The sequence below is a fragment of the Bombus vancouverensis genome, chromosome 2, assembly GCF_051014615.1.
Source record: "Bombus vancouverensis nearcticus chromosome 2, iyBomVanc1_principal, whole genome shotgun sequence".
Taxonomy (NCBI): Eukaryota; Metazoa; Arthropoda; class Insecta; order Hymenoptera; family Apidae; genus Bombus; species Bombus vancouverensis.
The window spans coordinates 1,255,415-1,274,998 of NC_134912.1; the positions used below are offsets into that span (position 1 = coordinate 1,255,415).

The following is a 19,584-nucleotide window of genomic DNA, read 5'->3' on the forward strand; positions in this document are numbered from 1 at the left end:
GGTGCATTCTCGATAATTATTGAACTGACTGTTGCTATCACGGTCAGACAATGAAGGACGTCGTACGGATCATCTCACACGACGTAACACTTCTGTTTTTTATACTTCCTTCTTTATAAACTACATAATAGTTCTACTGGAAGTATAAAGCGGATATACCACAAAACATCATTTATATTATTTTACTTTTTACTAAAATTTTCAGTTTTTATAGTAAATGGTAATCTTTTATTTTGCACGACGAATGTACACATCACTCGCGCCGAAATAAAATTTCGGATTGACGTGTATATACGTCGAACACAGTTAATTGCTTAATCCCCTCGTCAGTTGTGACAGCGATGCTGAGGGGACAACAGGAGTTCCTTGTAATCCGCTCCTATTGCGAAGGAGTAATGCTCTTAAAGGAGTGGGCAGAGCGGGAGAACATCCCACCCTAGTAGGGTTCCGCGCTGAAGGGCGGCCCTACGCCGCCCTAGGTGGTCATAGGGGTCGACACGCCGAGGAGTTTCTGGGATCTACTCAGAATTGTATGACGGTCCAGAGAATAGCGTTGAGAGGGAAGGTCCCTTCCAATGCCCGAACTAACTTCCCCCAAAGTGGGAGAAGACGCAGGAGTGCTTTGGCAGTAATTCGAAAAAGGTCCCGGGGCATCCCTGTTGAGCGTCAGGCGGACCACCGTGGGGTTTTAATCGGTAAAGTCCGACACTACCCCGCCGCTTCCCAGGAGCGTTAACTGCCTAATATGTGTTAATAAAAATATTGTACTATAATATCTTTTATTTTATTCTTTGTTTCATAAATTTTCATATCTTTCTCGCTTAATAAATAAATTTTATAATTTTTTTTTCATGTTAATAAGAATTAACGATAGTTTAATATAATCAAAAAAAGTTTTGTGAAAAGAAAAGTAACAAAAGAATTTTTTCATGATCGATAATGGTTATCGGTAACCAAAATAAAATTCGAGTCATGATGGTCATTGGTAATCAATATTAAATTTCCGACATCGATAATGGTTAGCGGTAGCCATAAAAGATTAATCATTATAAATGATTATTCGTAATCAGAACAGTTAGATATTAATATCATTTAATCGTTCAATTTTCTGAGAAATTTCTTTGAGATTTATTTATAACACTTTCAGTTAAATAAAAATTAATTTTTACTCAATGACTTTTTTCCAAAAAATGTTTTTTAAAATAGCTATTACTTCATCTTGTGAAGGAAGAAATCTATACCAATTTATTAAAGATTGCCCGAAGAATTCTGGACGTTATAAATATACATGATTACACAAAGCAAGGGTTGATACTATCATTATCTGGATCTGTGTTTACATTTAAGTTATTAAATGTTGCTAATATCTATGCTGAACCCTGCGATGTTAAGAACACAGTTGTGGTTACAGTTCTATCGTGTGAACAATCCGTATCATCTTAATATACAGGTTCAAAAAATTGAACATAGTACGTAGAATACGAAGATTTCAAATATATTAACACTAATTAGTACATCCTATAATATAGCGTTACTTTATAAAAGTTCGTCGAATTTTTTTCGAAATAAATTCCATAATTTTCATACTGTTTTCCGTGAAGCAACGCGCGCGAAGGACATGAGATAAAATGCGCATAACTTCGAAATTCATCAATGAAGAACTCGTAGGAAGGGCTAGTTAGGATTAACCGAGTACCCTTTAATATCGTACGAAATGTAAGGCATTTAATATTATAGGCGTCGTACAACCATGGCTCGTTTATTTTGTATCAAATTATCCTGTAACGCGCTGCGTCACTAAAATTAAACATGAAGTTCGATGTATGACCGCATTAACTACTAAAGCATCTGCTCTGCGATTGCAAAATCTGCGTCTTTTAGTGCCCAACGAGGGATGAATAGTTTTCCTTCTTACGGATAAACATACACAACGATATTAAATATAATCTATTCTTATAATATAAATATTTCCATTGATAAGTGTTGTGAAGACTATACGGAAATTTCACCGAAATACACGAGAATACAACACGGATTCATGGTTGATCTAGTGACCGTTTATTTTTATTGGACAATTTGCACGTATGTATATGTTGACAATAAATTAACTCGAATAATCTATAAAAGTATTACATAAATGTGCTTAAGACTCGTCGCCACTACCGAGCGTCCAGAAGCAAAAGTCTAAAAATCATCATCTGAGCAACCATGAAACATTTGGCTGTGAGTTATAAATAAAATATAATAACCTTCTCAAAAATATCATGTAACGTGTCATGTCAGAACTTAATCTAATCCAACAGCTCTCTTTACAACGACCATTTCGAATGCTTATCCGTTACAAAATTCATTTTTGTTTTGTAATTTTGATTTTTATAGTTATTACACATGTTAAAAAGAACTTGTATACTTAATTCGGTGAATTTTAGAAAAGATATGATAATAGAAGCCCGCATGCGTATATACGTACACAATGCAGGGAAATAGATGAAAATAGAGGAAAGAGGGGAAAGATAGCAACATCATTTCTACGAGTAAAATATTCGAAAAGCGTATCACTTGTGCGCATCAATCTATCAAATAATAAATCGTAAATAACGGTGGCTCGTTAAGTACCAAAATAATGTAACAACGTTATTACATATGAAGTGCACTAAGCAAATTTGAATGTTATTCCGTTTCCGAAATCGCGCACCGTTCTATCGTGTCTGTTCCACCTATTACCAAAATTAGAAAGAAGGTCATGGTGAAAACCGTCCTATTCTCATCTTCAGGTATTTTATTAAGCCTGGAAATAGAAATCGATTCTATGTTTTTAATTTCATACGCTGTTTTATGAGATCAGATTCAAATATCAGTCGTTTAACGTTCCTATAGATTGTTGTATAATAAACATCGTTTCGAAATGACAAACGTCACAAATGTAGCTTGTTTTAAAATGCAATATTTTGAATTAAAGTATTCGAACTACTAAAATCGATATGTTTTCCTTTTCGCGATTGGAAATATTTTAATTTTTAGAAAGGAAGATATGTTTTCTCATAGGAGCAGGAGTGTCAAAGTAAAAGCACAAACTCTCCTACATCTGCTAATTAATTAGAACCACGGAATTTTCCAATCCTCCGCGACTATGAAATCTTCCGTTTACTAGACAAAACTTATCTCATTTCTTGCTCTCTACTCTATAACTGCTCTACAATTCTTTACCAAGTGTATCTAACTTAGTAAATGAACGTCATGTCTTTAAATTGCAGGGAGCAAGATATGCAAATCTAAAAAGTTTTTCACGTGCATCGTACCTGTTTCAGGCGGTGCTTTTCCACCCGAATTCGCTGATACTATCCAAAATGTAACGGTATCGCTGGGAAGGGACGCAACTTTTACGTGTCTGGTCAATCATTTAGGGGGCTACAGGGTAAGTTACCCCTAATGAAAATTCATTCGATGAAGGTGGGACACGCGTACACCGGCCAGATTTTTTATTCGTTTAACTTTTTTTCCCTCGTCGACGCTATTGTTTCATCCATTGTAAAAAGCCAAGAATTTACTAAAGATTCATTACGAGTCGCAATTATGGTATTGCATTTTATTCAAATCTTTCTATGTCTCATTGACAGACAAAGAATCGTAGTAGCTTTTTGCAGTGAATTGAAAGTGAACTCGTTTTATACAATTTTCTTTCCAAATTTTTCCAAACGAAAACATTTTATAACTTTGTTTTAAGGAATTTTTTCATACAATCATAGAAAATAATAAAATATGTAGAAATGTCTTCTATCCTGTATCTCGGCGAAGATAATGAAAATGTAGTCAATAGTACACATCCGAAATAAATAACTTATTAAATATGTGACTAGTCGGTATAACATGTACTTGAGAATGTTCTTAGCGCATTTTGTGCTTAAAAATCAACTTCAACGAATTAGACAAATGAGAAGATGGATAATAGCAAAAAGACGACGTCAAAAATTCAAAGGGTAGCTGTTCACAGAAGGTGAGCAAGAGGTGTTGTATAACAGCAAGCCTGCTCCCTCCCATTAAGAACACTTTGGCACAGTTATAAAGAAATAAATAATCTAGTTGCGATAGTCTAATGACATTATGCGATAGTAAAGTGGTAACAAGCAAATTTGCTGCAGCTAATTTTTTATTTACAACTTAATGCCGAGTCACGGTAAGTTCAACAATGCGACTGAACCGTGCATACACAATTTCTGCTAGAATGTTTCGTAATACAACACCCTCTATCCGATCATATCTTAAACCAACCAATTAAACTAACTGCATCATATTCTAAAAATTCTAATAGAATTGTTCAAGTTGCAGATTTATATTTGAAGTGCCAGAAATAAAACTAATATTATAGAAGAGACATTATCAAAAAAAGCAAATGACAAAATCTCAATGTGTATGAAATTATAACTTAATTATAACAATTATGTATAACTTTGACTCAAATTCAATATTTTTAAACGATGAACAGATTGGCTCGGTTTCCTAACTGGCCGTGAGAATTTCTGGTTCTTATACATAGATACGACGAAAACAAATTTCAACTACATCTTTCTAGTAAAGAGAGAGTCATTCTCCGGAAACAGTTTCGAACACCATTACGGCATTGCCCCAGTACACCCCATAACACATTTTCCATTAATACAAGCGTTCTCAAGATCCCCACAATACGCCTCTGCGACTTCCCAAGATTTGGAATATTCTAAGGAAAATGCAAATATCGTTTCAAAATTTGACCAAGGAGATAGAAGACGCATACGCTCCACCTATACGTGTCTCCCCGTCCGTGTCGTACGTATCCGGCTTGTTTGCATTCCGTATTCGGCCAGTCTATAGGAAAATTGCGGTGTTCTCGACCATCGAAATCTATGAACACGTCTGTGCTCTCTGATCGTTCTCGTTTGCTCAGTGTGCTACCGTCTCATTAACCCTTTCGATCTGACTGGCTTGAGGATTTACATTTGACTAGCTGGTTCAACCTACATGCCACTGGCTCTAGTAAATTGCTCGCTAAATTAAATTAAAGCTAACTTCAAGAAGCGAACACTCTGCCGCATCTCTCCCAGCAACCGCTGTTTCATTGCGTCTGAAACACTATTTTGCGAATCTTCTTTTCGAATTGGAAGCTACGTAACGATATAATCAATTGGCATTGTACGACACAATTTTTCCTTCAAGTAGAATGTTTGTTTGTGAGAAAAGTTATGGTTAGAAAATAGGACAGTAAATTGAACGATCGAACGTTTAAAATATTGCAATACCGTATCGACGTTAAACTGTCAATTTAATTGTTTGCATCGTTTTTCTTGTAATAGATAAATATTTCCATAGGTTGGTTGGCTGAAAGTGGATACTAAGGCGATCCAGGCGATCCACGATCACGTAATAACTCACAATAACAGGGTCTCGGTATCTCATAGAGACCATACTACTTGGAATCTTCACATAAAGAACGTACAAGAGCAAGACGAGGGACGCTACATGTGTCAGATTAACACAGATCCGATGAAAAGCCAGGTAAGTTTATCATGCCATTTCTTCGAAATTCTTCTAGTGCGATAATAGTAACAAATGTCTCAATTAAATTATACTTATTATGTAGAGTACTTGCTCAGGGGATGAACTAAAAATAGATAAAAGTGAGAGTTCAAAAACTAATTGTTGAATATATAGTACATTTGTATTGTACGTGCGAGAGTGAGGGAACGTAGAGCGGAAACACACACGAGTATGTATCCCATCCTTAATATGTATGTGAGCGTCGTCTGATGGCCTAAGACTCCGTTGAGACAAAAGAGAGAAATGCAGTGTGAAATCTCGTGCCCTGGGCCTCCGGCGAGTAGCCTACGTGGCGAGCTAAGTTATGTGAATATTACAATGAAGTTCTTTGTAATACCTCTCTAAATCATCTCCATACTTTAACACTAGTTAATTGGGGACATCAAATTTCGAACATTGGTTTAAATATTTAACTATGCAGGATTTTCCAATATAAGAAACGGGTTATTTATAGAATTTAAGCACAAATCGCTATCAGACACATTTAATTGGTTGCTATTTTGAGTATTATCAGCACTCGAAATCAGAGCTTTCTGCGATTCTGCGCACAGTTTAACCGATAGGACGAATCGTGGTAAGCCGAGAAACTTGGTGAAATAATTAGTTGGAAACCTATTTAGATCAGTAAAGTTCTCGAATGCATGTCGATTGTAGAGCATATCAATTCCAATTAAGTGTACGCCGCTACACGTCTTCCCGATTAGTTTACACGATATCTTTGCCGTGACTGATTGGATTTGCGTACCTTAATACTCAATTCGTGTACGAACGAATATACATAATCGAATATTATCGAGTTATTTTAACGGAACCTGTGTTCATATAATTCTAACTACGATGCAGTATTAGTTGAATTTTTAACTAATCAACTGTACGATGATACACACATTCTCATATTTCTGACAGTTTCTAATGATTTTTATGACTGGTATCGTGATGGAAATACATAGCAGCTACGCTATTATTATCTAAAATATGAAAATTTGGGAACGGGGACGAGAATGGAGACGGAGAGTATTAGTTACTTACAATGTTACAATTTCTGCAAGTATCGAAGGTATTCCTCTAGAAGCTCCAAAAGCATGGCATACCAGGAAATCTCACAAGCTGTCTAGTAATAGTAGTAGATACCTTTTTTTTGTACGTGGAGAAATCCTCATGGACACTCCGCTGCTGCAGTAATCGCGTAACAGCAGAGTAATGTCGGACTCCTACCGACTAAAACTCCACGATGACCATCCTACGCGTGTGACAGGAGTGTGACAGGAACCTCTTATGAATTAACTTCCGTTGCATCCCCTTCTCGCGTCCTCTTGTTCGAGCCAGTCCTAATACCTCCCGACTATTGAATTGGCGTTAGGGCGGGGGGATCATTGCCCCTAGCGCTGTCGCTCCTTCCCGTCGTGGTCCGTGGAGCGGCGGTGGAGTGGCTCTAGGTCGTCTGACTGCCATCCTTCTCCATAGTCTTATCCTACAAGGGTGAGAGTTTTTCTTTCTCTCCCTTTCCGCTCGCTCCTTCGCGAGCACAACTCGCTCGCAGAAGAGGCGGACGGCCTCGTATTCCTGTGACCCTCTCAACATCGCTTCTACAATCACTGAGTGGGTCAATGTTTCTCCTATGGCGTGCCGCAGAGTGTAGCGGGGCAGCTCCCACGCCGGACAGAGCTCCAGGGTGTGCTGCGCTGTGTCCCTGCCCTCTCCGCAGTGGCGGCAGATGTCTGTCGTCTCTCATCTGATTCTCCTCAGGTACTCGCCGAACACGCCGTGTCCCGTGAGCACCTGGGTCATCCTGAATGTGAGGGGGAGGCCGTGGCGGCTTCTCCACGCCTCCCAGTTTGGCAGGACCGCCTCCGCGCCTCGATGTTCGCCTCCCTCGTTGATCAGCTGGGATCGCCACAGGTCCCACGTGTCCTCCTCGGAATAGTAGTAGATACCTAGCGGGAACTCCCGCTTATGAACACCTTGGAAATAACAGTTAAGTTTCGATCACTTTTGCCGTAGCAAAGAGCAAACTTTTTTCGACGCTACTTATTAACCACGTATATTTATATTGTTATTAACAAAAATTTTATTATAAATCTTTTATTAGTATTTTTTATTTAAAAAGAGTCAATCAAAGTCTCGGTCAATCCTTTTATTCTTATACTTAACATTAATACAATTTTTTTCTAGTAATTTGAACAGAGCACGAGTTATTTCGGAATTTGCAGAATTGTAGAACTTGTTTCCAATAAAGTTAAATCTACGAACAATGACACGCGATGTTTACGCAGCAATCTAAATGCATAGAATTTGTATTTTGCATAAAATAAAATTTGTATTTTTACCTATTCCACCAACTTGATCTCTTTTAAAAGCGTAGACGGCAAAGAACCTTACATAAAATTGACGAGTAGCTAGACGACTCATTTCCTTTCTATATTAAACATTTCAACGCATTCATGAACACAGAATTCACGGTGGAATAAAATTTCGCTTTTAAAAAGAAGGGATATAATGCATTTTCGACTCCAATAAAGCCAGTAAAAATTATGCTTTCCATGTAATTGAAAAATGACTATCGCATCCTATTTAAGCAGTCATGATGTTTTTGGAAAGTACAATTCAGAAGAATCTTTTTCATAACTTTTAGTGATCTTTCTTATATTTACCAAATTCTTTGACGTGTTATATTAATAAACATTCTATAAAAGTGACTTCGATTATCTATTATTACAATTACAATGTGTCTGTTTCTTAATTAAGAGTTACTTTATTTTTTTTTTTAAATGCAGGTCGCCAAATTTTATTTCACAAATATAAGACATCTAAATTCTTTGCTTGATATGCATCACGGGCAATAAATGCATCCAGCTTTGTTCTATCTAGCTCCTTCTTAGTCCCCAATACTCTAAATGCTTCTTCTTCCATACATTTTATTATATCATCCCTCATACGGTGATCAATGGTAAGATAAAATGTCGTCTTTACTTGTCCTTTCATTGTAATGCCATTTGGCATATCCTTAAAAATATTATGAACTGATGCCCTGCCAGGTTTAGGCCTTGCATCTATTTCTTTCTAAACTGTTCCATCGGGCCCAGTTTCGATACATTGGTTCTCTACACCAGTCTCACTCTCTGATGTCAACGATAATTTGTTTCGTTTTTACCCTGGACGCGAAAGCTTATTTATAATACTTAACTCTACTTCGGTTGTAAATAGCTTTCCATGTGTTTCCATACTGTTTTCAGTTGCTGAAGTTTCTTGTTCATCGCATACTGAACGGTCTTCTTCTATGCCCGTTATTCTTTTTAATAATTTTTTTTTTCTTTTTTGGAAAGTGTTGACATTTTCAGGGTAAATATTTATCACAGAATAATACCATATACGACATACAAAACTATTGTCAAATTATATATGCTTTATTTTTTCTTTTACAGCAACTTTACACAAAACGCTCTGAGATGTTTTCTGTCTGAGTTTTAGAAATAACAAGGTTAGATGTCGACTGATTGACTACCAAACCGAGATGTATTCTGGTCAAAAGGACAATAGCAAATGAGAATATGGTTTGTAACGGCGATATTTATATGAAAATATTGATGGATGCTGGCCGTTCTCCACCAACGGTTGCTCAAGAGTGGAATTGACCATTGAACATGGGTAAATCCCGCTTTTCCCGTGTTTTATCGGAATGAGCAATAACCCTAAGAAACTTCTCAACTTTTAAAATGTTTGTAACAATTGATCGTAAAAAATGCTAAATTTTATGGCGGTTCCTTAGGGTTATTATGGACCTGAGTTGATATGTTTTGACACCTGGTGGCAATCTTGATCGAGGGATGGATTATTGTTTATAACAAGATTACGGGCGTAACAGTTGCTATTAATTCTTATTACTGATTTAGTTTGTTATCTGACCTTGAGATGGCCTTTTATTTGTACTAATTGCATTTATTTTAAGAGTAAATAAAATATTTTATCGACCGGTCAAATTGACCGCCCGCAATAGGCGGGACAGAGTACAATTTTTTCTTAGAAAAAAAGCAAACGAGGTAAATACCAAGAAGTATGTTGTATGCATGTTTTGTAAAAAGTCATAAATTATGAAGTGATATGATAACATTTAAATATGGTTAAATTCTTGTAAAAATTTGTAAATGGTCAATTTGACCAACACTGGTAGGTTTAGTGTAAAATACATTATTCTTTTTTAGATTGTGGTCAAATATAACATGACGATATTTTATAATAATAAAATTTCTATAAGTATTGAAATATTATGTTAGAGAAGTTTACTGTAAGTTTAGACGTAACTTTCTTTTGAATTATGTCACTATTAAATATGGTTGGGAGATCTTTATTTTAAGGCACTATAAACTATACGAATTTGTTAAAATAATAACATATTGTTTAAAATAGCGCGAGTTTTCTTGATATAGACATTTTTGTAATAAAACCTTTTGTTAGTTTATAAATATTCCAAGATCTCCAATTTCCCCTTAACCAATTGTTGTTACAAAACTTTTCTTTTCTACATTTTCCGTTGGAGATGCTTATGACAGTAAAATCTGCTGGATTATTTTTCTTCGTTAAACTTGGCTGCTTTCGTGTTTGCTAGTCGTGGAAACACGGAAGTTTTCAAAAATAAAATTGAACCGCATATCGATCTTAACGGTGCATATTACTCTTTATGGTTCCCTTTCATTGTTTATTACGTCACTGTTTTCCATCTCAATTGTGCTGTAAATTTAAGGAAAATGGAGTGTTTTTCAAGGTCCGAGCACGAGAAAAATAGAGTACTTATCGAGATATTTTCTGTACCAGACAAACGTCACTGTTCATTCTTTCGAAGTCCCACAAGGAAGCTGTACCTTTTGGTTTCAAAGCATGGCTGCACCAACATACACGCTGCTGTACAAATTGTACGACCCCTTTCTCTACCCTATAGCTTCCCCTCGTATGGTCATTTCACCTCGACAAAGTATGATATAGTTCTAGATAGAGTCAAGATTCTCTTTTGAGACCTAATTTTCCAACATTTCAGATCGAATCCAGACTTTCTACGGTACAAGTATTACTAAACTAGCTCTTTGTTAAAATGTAAAATATTCACCGAGCGTAAAAACGTTATGTAACTCGCTAATAAGGCCTCACAAGAGAATGACTTTCCGTCACGATGATGCTGCAGAAGAAAAACTAAAATGGGGTGTGTCTAAGGACACGACATCATCGGATTCGTCAAGAAAAGCCTTCGTTCGCAATGTGAGGGAAATTGACGTTGCTGTTAATTGGTCAATTTCCATGTCGGTGGCTAGAAAAGGATGCTAGCTGCCCTTGAGGGAAAGTTGCTAGCGGGAAACTTCGTTCGTTGAAAAATAGATCTCCCCTGTCTTTCCGTAGTTGCGACAAAGACTGTTTGTTTGTTTGAAGGACTTTAGGTAACTAGATCTTAATGTTTATAACGGCCCTCAGGCTAGCTGGTGGAGATGCGTCGGCATCTCGTGATCGTCTTGCCCGAAGAATAGGATCTGCGTGTGGCGAGCCACGGGACAGAAACCGTTAGAATGTTTACCGTCGCCTGCCGCTACAAATATTTCTTTTAAGGAGAGCTATAGAATTACTCCATACCTTTGTTAGGCAAAGCGTTCATCCCGTGACCGCGGCTACGTTCGGCGACTGGCTGTCGCCTCGAGCCTAAGCTTATTATCACAAATCTCGAACAAATACAATCGGATCGAAAAACGACAATTGTTTAATTACGCCTATGATAGAATCTAGATTACGGTGTTAGGGAATTTTCCCGAAATTCCAAAGGGGAGGCTTCGATGTCCTTTCATCTCCGACACGGCCATCCTGACAATCACACGTCCTCGTGCGTAACTAAAATATTGTGTTTTTCCAACATTAGACTCGACGTAACTGATATTATTTACCGTTCAACTAACTGTTCCAAATAAGTCAAGGGTCCACTTCAACAACGAAATTTCGTTCAGAGGTTTGACAATAGAAAAATAAAAGAGAACAAGAATTTGTAGCATTATAATTTGTATTCAAAGTGGTAGTTGCATTCTGTGATTTATCAGTCGGATCGTAATGGCATGATGAACTATTTGCGATTTTGTACCCAGATGAATCTCGATTTTCTAGATTGCACGACCGCACAGAGTTTTATTATATGACAATATAATACTACCAGTGACAACTGGTAGTACGTGCGAATATATGACTGATTTAAATTCGTAACATCGCCGCTGGCAGTGCGTGCGAATACACGACCGCTTCAGCTTCGTAACATTGCCGTCTAACGTTTTTAGAATATATCTGTCTCCCTCCAAAATCCTGCTATTACAAATGGACCCTTAAATTTCGGATCTAATTTACTTTGGTTTCTTTCCTCATTCAAAATCACCAAGGTTAAACCTAACTACTTTAGCTTTAGTTTTGTCGAATCTATCTTTATCATACTTAGCGCTAGTCTCTATATTCTTTATTGCTTGCTGTCTTACATCAGAGGTGCCTACTTCTCCTTCTTCGATATTGTCGGGTAGGGACAAGCCGTAGGGTCTTGCTGTTTTACCGATTAACAGTTTCAATGGGCTCGACTTAGTCACGCGGTTGGTGGTGCAATTTAAAGCCAGTTGTATTTCCCCAATCGCGTCTTGCCAAGACCGCCCGGTCATTTCTATTGTTGTGAACATATTTTTTTTAGAGCACCCATAATACGCTCTACCTGTCCATTGGTCCTACTAGCACCGGTTGCCATTAAGTGGAGTTCAATGTGTCTATCTCGACAAAAATCTTGAAATTCTTTGCCCGTAAAACATCTTCCCTGGTCCGCTATTATCCAGCGAGGACTCCCGAATAAAAATATAGCATACTTAAGTGTTTTAACGATACTAAGGGGATCTATTATACGAGTATGATGCAGATATACGAATTTAGTGAAGACGTCGACCAAAACAATGACATATTCTTTCGAATCACTTTTACCGCTTAGTTTGCCCGTTATGTCCATGTGAACTGTATGCCAGGGTATGCTGGTCTTAGGTATAGGATGTAATTCAGCTTGTATTTTACCTGAACTAGCCTTCGAAACTCGACAAGCATGACAGTTCTCTACGAATTTACGAACATATTTTCGCCATTCCTTCGAACCAGTAATACACGTACAGTTTCTCAAGCGTTTTATCATGAATGGACCCTTGAATTTCGGATCTAGCTTCGTTTGGTTTCTTTCCTCGTTCTTACGTAACACAAAGTCTCCGAGATTGAACCTAACTATCTTCGCTTTCGTTTTGTCAAACCTGTCTTTATCATAACTGGCGCAAGTCTCTGTGCTCTGTATCGCCTGTTGCCTTACATTGGAGATGTCTACTTCCTTTTCCTCAATATTATCAGGCAACGATAAGCCGTAAGGCCTTGCTGCCTTCCCAATTAATAATTCCAGAGGACTTGATTTGGTTACACGATTGGTGGTGAAATTCAAAGCTAGTTGTATCTCGCCAATCTCGTCTTGCCAAGATCGCCCGGTCGTTTCCACCGTCGTTAACATATTCTTCAGCGTACTCATAATACGCTCTACCTGTCCATTGGCCCTACTCGCTCCGGTTGCTATTAAGTGAAGTCTAATGTGTCTATTCTGGCAGAAATTTTGGAAATCTTTACCCGTAAAACATCTTCCTTGGTCCGCCATTACCCGGCAGGGATTGCCGAATAAAAATATAGCGGACTTAAGTGCTGTAATGGTGTTAAAGGAATCTAATTTACGGGTATGATACAGGTATACAAATTTTGTAAAAGCGTCGACCAAAACAATGATATACTCCTTCGAGTCACTCTTACCGCTTAATTTGCCCGTTATATCCATGTGTACCGTATGCCAGGGTATGCTGGTCTTAGGTATGGGATGTAGTTCAGCTTGTACTTTACCTGAACTAGCCTTCGAAACTCGACAAGCATGACAGTTCTCTACGAATTTACGAACATATTTTCGCCATTCCTTCGAACCAGTAATACACGTACAGTTTCTCAAGCGTTTTATCCCAACCTAAGTGCATAATGGACTGGTGCACATGGTTAATAACGGACCACCTAAAACCTCTTGGGACAATGGGCAAGCAGAGAGTTCTGCCTTTTCTCTGTATTTTACGATGAAGGGTACCGGACCGTAACTCATACGTATTCGCGATATCTACCGTGAGCTTCTCGTTTTGCAATTTATTGACGATGTCAGAAATTTGAGGGTCACGACGTCGTTCCACTGGTAGCCAATCTTCGGAGGTTTCGGTCAGATTAATTTCCTTCTCTACGACTTCGTTGATCGTACGGTGATCCAAGTCTACGGGGTTTCGCGAGAAGAAATTTACGTGGGTCTTTCGTTTACCTTCTTGATACATAATGTCAAAAGTAAAATTTTGTAAGTAAGCCCATCGCCTGTAAAGCCTGTCATTTAAATTCGCCCCATGACTAGATGCCTTCAAGGAATTACAATCAGTAACAACAAGAAATTCTCGTCCATGTAGATAGTGGCGAAAATGTTCAACAGCGTTTAACAACTGCTATCGTTTCTAGTTCATATAAATGATACCTAGATTCCGCAGGGCTAGTTCTTTTGCTGTAATATTCCACTACCCTGTTTTTACCTTCGACCTTATGCATTAAAGTAACCCCATATACATCCGAACTAGCGTCAGTATATAATCCTATCGGATAATTAGGGTCAAATATCTTTAACACCAGAGTATCAGTCAGGACAGAAATTACCTTTTGCCTCATCTTTTCGCGTTTATCTGTCCAAGTTATGTTTTTGTTACCGAAAGTAGGTGTGCATAGAGGTTTCATTACCTGTGAAAACTTAGAGACGAATTTTCGGAAGTAAGAAACTAAACCTATGAGCTGTCTATGCTGTGTGACGGTCGTTGGTCAGGAAAAGAACTCAAGGTTTGTATTTTACCCGGGTTGGGGCGAACTTCTCCGTTATGAATTACATGTCCCAAATAGAGTACCGATATGTTTAGGAAAGAGCATTTAAAAAAATTAGAAGAAAATCCGGCATTTACAAGGGTCTTTAATATGGTATACAATCTTCCTAGAGCTTGATCTATGGAGTAGGCAATAATTAGAACATCATCTCAATAAATAACAACGTACGAATGGCACCCTGGCTGCCACACGTGTTTTCAAAGGAATCTCAAGAATGATCTCTCGTTTTGTTTGTTCGCAACATCAAAACCACCAGCCGTTGTTGAATACAATGAAGGTAAGTGTGGCACAGATCACTCCGACCAAATGGTTTCTTATGCCACCACAATTATAAAAGGAATCAAGTGGTACAGAAGACTTGGCATGCAACTGACAGAACTCAATTCTGACACCGCATAACACAGGTGTAAAATGTAAATATTGTAAATATTTGTAAATATTTGTAAATATTTGTAAATAATCCTATTTGACACCCCCCGCCCCCCCCGCCCCATCCCTCTCATCCCACCCCTCCCCAAAGTTACACAGCACCCAAAAAGCAAACTACTGAAGCGTCCTGTTTTGCGACCAAGTTTTTCAGGACAGAAAAAAAAATAAAAAAAAAGCTCCGCTCCCCAGAGGCTTAAATCCAAAAACTGCATCATACAACAAAAAATGTAAAGCGCCGACACATAATACAGCATGGCTACGTCCTATCGCCGCGTATCGGTACCTTTACCTCACATACCATTACAAAAATTCATGTTTATTGTTGTTAGAATTTAATCTTGGAATTAGGATTAATATTCTGTGGAAGACACAATGTTTATGTTGAAATAATATAATGTGATATTTATTAAACAATTATTTCGAGAGTTATAAATGTGCGTTCTGGAATGTAGACAGTTGGCTAGTTATTCACAGACTGACTGCCTTAGTGACCTGTGGCGCTTGTAAAGATTTTGAACCCCCACTCTCTATAATGAGTGTGACCTGAGTAGATGTCTGTGTAACGTCACGTGCCACGGAACTTTCTAGCAGCTTCTCGATACAAAGCGCTACGCTGTCAAGGCGCGACACCGACGTGCCCAATGTTCCATCCATATCCTTACGTTTCTTCCGCCGAGTTCTCGGAAGAGCATGCACGCGCCAGCCGCCGCGGTACATCTAACGAACGTACGTTAGTGGGGATGGCGCTGGGCAACGAATGGAAGAATCTGTACGATCAAACACTCTATCCGCATGCGACTGATATCGTTGTATTCCAACACCCTTCCTCAACGATATTAGTCGCTTGATCATTGATTCTGCAAATTGCACTTCTGTAACAGAAAATTCAATTTAGTTGCACTTAAAACTTTTCGCTCTTTAGGTGGAATCATGAGGTCCCAATTCTTGTTATTCTTCAGCGAATCCATTTCCTCATCCATCGCCTTTATCCACACTTCTGCATCTGGCCTTGATAGTGCCTCCTTTCGATCCTTTGGCTCTTCTAGGCTAACTGTCATGTTTAGTGCTCCCATGTACCTATCAGGAGGAATTCCTTTATTTAGTCTTTTTGATCGCCTTGGCTCTGAACCTTGAATATCTTCGGATTCATCTTTGGGTCCTTTTTCTTCAATGATTTCCTTATTGTTATCTCCTGGTTTATTTGCTGTACCTTCAGTAACGGTCTGTTCTTCAAAAATAATTTCTTCTGTCCCGGGTTCCTTATGAGTTTCAAGAAAGATCACATTACGGCTCATCTTTACTCTATCTGTAGCTGTATCGAGTAGTCTGTATGCCTTCGATTCTTCCGAATATCCGACAAACCTTAATTTTTCTGCTTTCTCGTCTAATTTTCTTCGGCACTCTTGAGGTATATGTGCATATGCCATGGTACCAAAAGGACGAAGATTTTTGACGTCAGGTAGCTTAGAATACCATAATTCATACGGCGTCTTACCTGTGTGTTTTGTGGGTAGGACATTTTGCAGGTAGTTGGCTGTGTGTATTGCCTCACCCCAGTACTTCTTGTCCATGTCGGCGTCAATAAGCATACATTTAGCCATTTCTATTAGAGAGCGATTCTTCCTTTCAGCGACTCCATTTTGCTGCGGTGAGTATCCTGCTGTATATTGAATCTTTATTCCTTCATTATGCAGGTAATTCCTCAGGTTGTTGTTGACGTATTCCCTTCCTCGATCTGATCTTATTGCTTTAGGTACCTTATTTAATTGATTTTTCATTGATTGCACAAATTCTTTAATATATTTCGTGGTTTCATGTTTTGTTTCCATCAGATATATTTTTGTGAATCTACTGAAATCGTCAATTATGGTTAAAGCATACCATTTCTTACCTGGAGTTGCAGTCTGCATTGGGCCACAAACATCTGTATGTATGAGATCCAGAATGCTATTCGTCCTTGTCGTTGATTCTTTAGGGAAAGGTTTTTTCGTCATTTTCCCTTTTATACAGCACTCGCAAATTTCCCTTATTCCGCAGTCCTTTATCTTTATCCCGGTAGCAAGGCCGTTTTCTAATTGCTTTATCGCGTTTATATTTCTATGCCCGAAACGCTTGTGCCAGATATGTTGACAGCTTTCGTTGTGTTGCTTTTCTTTCGTTGTACATGCGCTTTCGATGGTCGGCAGTAGATATGAATTGCTTGAGGCTTTAGCGAATATTTCTACTACTCCATCTTTTACAATACGACAACCGTCATTCTCGAAGCTTACTTTATAGCCGTCACTCGTTAGTTTTTTCACAGAGAGTAGGTTTGAGCTTAGCTCAGGTATGTACAACACATTGTCAATATGCATGTTTGTTATCTTACCGTTACTTGGGTGCTTTATGATACCTGATCCTTTGCCCTTTATTTGGACTGCCTTGACTTCGTCTGCTAGTAGTACAAAACCCTTTTCATCTGGATTGAAGCTGCTGAAAAAGTTTCTGTCTGCCGTCATGTGGCTCGTGGCCCCTGAGTCAATAATCCATACATGCGTACGTCTTGTATCTTTATCACTCATTCCGAGGCAAAGTTCTTGGGAAATTTTCTCAGATGCTCTATGTTCTGTACTCACGAAAGCTTGCTGTTCTTCATCGGATCTATATTCCATTACCTTATTCACTTTATCCTTCTTTGTTTTCCATGTGGCGTATTTACGGCAATCCTTCTTCATGTGCCCGGGTTTTTTACAAAAGAAGCATTTCGTATTATTACTTCTATCATCACTTACTTTCATTACCGTCTCATTTTGGTCTGTTATCCATCCTGAACCTCTGCGCCGCTTATATTCGTCGATGAGCTTTCCTTTGATGAATTCCATAGTGAGATCTGATTCCGGTCTACTTTCCAGGCTGCTAATTAGGGGACTGTATGACTCTGGTAGACTACGTAGAATCATTGCTACCGATATCTCCTCATCCAAGGGTTTTCCTAATGCTGTTAGCCGATCGAACATCTTCAACATTTCTGTTAAGTGTTCTTCCAAATTTCCGCCTTCAGCTAAGTTCATTCGACATATATCCTTGAGCAGAAATACTTTATTCGATAATGATGCTTTCTGATGATAGTTCTTCAGGGCCTCCCATGCTTGCTTCGCCGATCTTGCGCCCCGAATGTGAATAAGCTGACTATCCTCGACAAGTAACCCTATTGTCGCACGAGCCTGATCGTCTTTATCTAGCCAATTTTGATCCATCTTGTCGGGCGCTGGAGTTGGATCTCTGATCACTGTCCAAACATTATCTTTAATTAATAACAATTCGAGTTTATCTCTCCACGTCTCGTAATTGCTGCCGTTAAGTCTTTGAATCTCGAAACGTGCACTACCTGCCATTGTTATTTTGCTTTAGTCCGCACTTATACACTTATACACTTATATCTCACTGTAATGCTTTATGTTAATTGTATAATATTAGCTTTAGTCACGAACTTATTTCAACACTAGCACATTGGGTCTGGGCCCATAACCTGTTAGAATTTAATCTTGGAATTAGGATTAATATTCTGTGGAAGACACAATGTTTATGTTGAAATAATATAATGTGATATTTATTAAACAATTATTTCGAGAGTTATAAATGTGCGTTCTGGAATGTAGACAGTTGGCTAGTTATTCACAGACTGACTGCCTTAGTGACCTGTGGCGCTTGTAAAGATTTTGAACCCCCACTCTCTATAATGAGTGTGACCTGAGTAGATGTCTGTGTAACGTCACGTGCCACGGAACTTTCTAGCAGCTTCTCGACACAAAGCGCTACGCTGTCAAGGCGCGACACCGACGTGCCCAATGTTCCATCCATATCCTTACGTTTCTTCCGCCGAGTTCTCGGAAGAGCATGCACGCGCCAGCCGCCGCGGTACATCTAACGAACGTACGTTAGTGGGGATGGCGCTGGGCAACGAATGGAAGAATCTGTACGATCAAACACTCTATCCGCATGCGACTGATATCGTTGTATTCCAACAATTGTGAATAATGTACTTAAAATCTGTATTTTCTGGACTCAATAAACTCCCCTTGTAAAAACTTGGCATGCAACTCCTTCTAGGGATTTCCGTTGTAAACGCTTTGATGGTTTACAAAATTGCAAGAAGGAAGAACATAAATATTAGAATATGTAGACAAGTATTAGTTGCAAAATTATTAGGGTTGCCTGAAAATGCAAAAATCCTTGTTTTCGACGGAGTCAGCATAATATCGCCGTTCGGAAAAACGATTCCGGAAGAAACACTAGACGCGCACGCAACCATGCCATGCAAACAAAAGACGTCGACTAGACCGAACAAAGGCACAAAAGAATTTTGAAGAAAACAACAACTTATTGTCCAAATTGTCCATCGAGGGAAACCAATGCTGTATAATTAGGATAAATAGGGATTTGGCGAAACCTGCTGGCCATGTCCAGACTAATAAAATATTTTGCTTTTGCAATCTCGCAATTTGATCCGCAATAAGAGGTAAGAGATACCGATCCGCGACTGCATTTTTATCTAGTTCTCGAAAATCTACAAATCATCTATCTGAACCATCGTTCGTCATCACGAGTAACATAGGGCTCACGAACGATGAATTACTA

General features: G+C 38.5%; 1 protein-coding gene across 1 annotated transcript in view; it reads left to right on the forward strand.

Annotated features, from left to right (window-relative positions):
• LOC117163978 (lachesin-like) overlaps positions 1-19,584 on the forward strand; it is a 67,239-nt gene that overhangs the window by 21,121 nt on the left and 26,534 nt on the right. The window contains exons 2-3 of the mRNA XM_076627416.1: positions 3,309-3,415; positions 5,344-5,529. Coding sequence (XP_076483531.1) covers positions 3,309-3,415; positions 5,344-5,529 — 293 coding nt within the window. The remainder of the gene's footprint in view (positions 1-3,308; positions 3,416-5,343; positions 5,530-19,584) is intronic.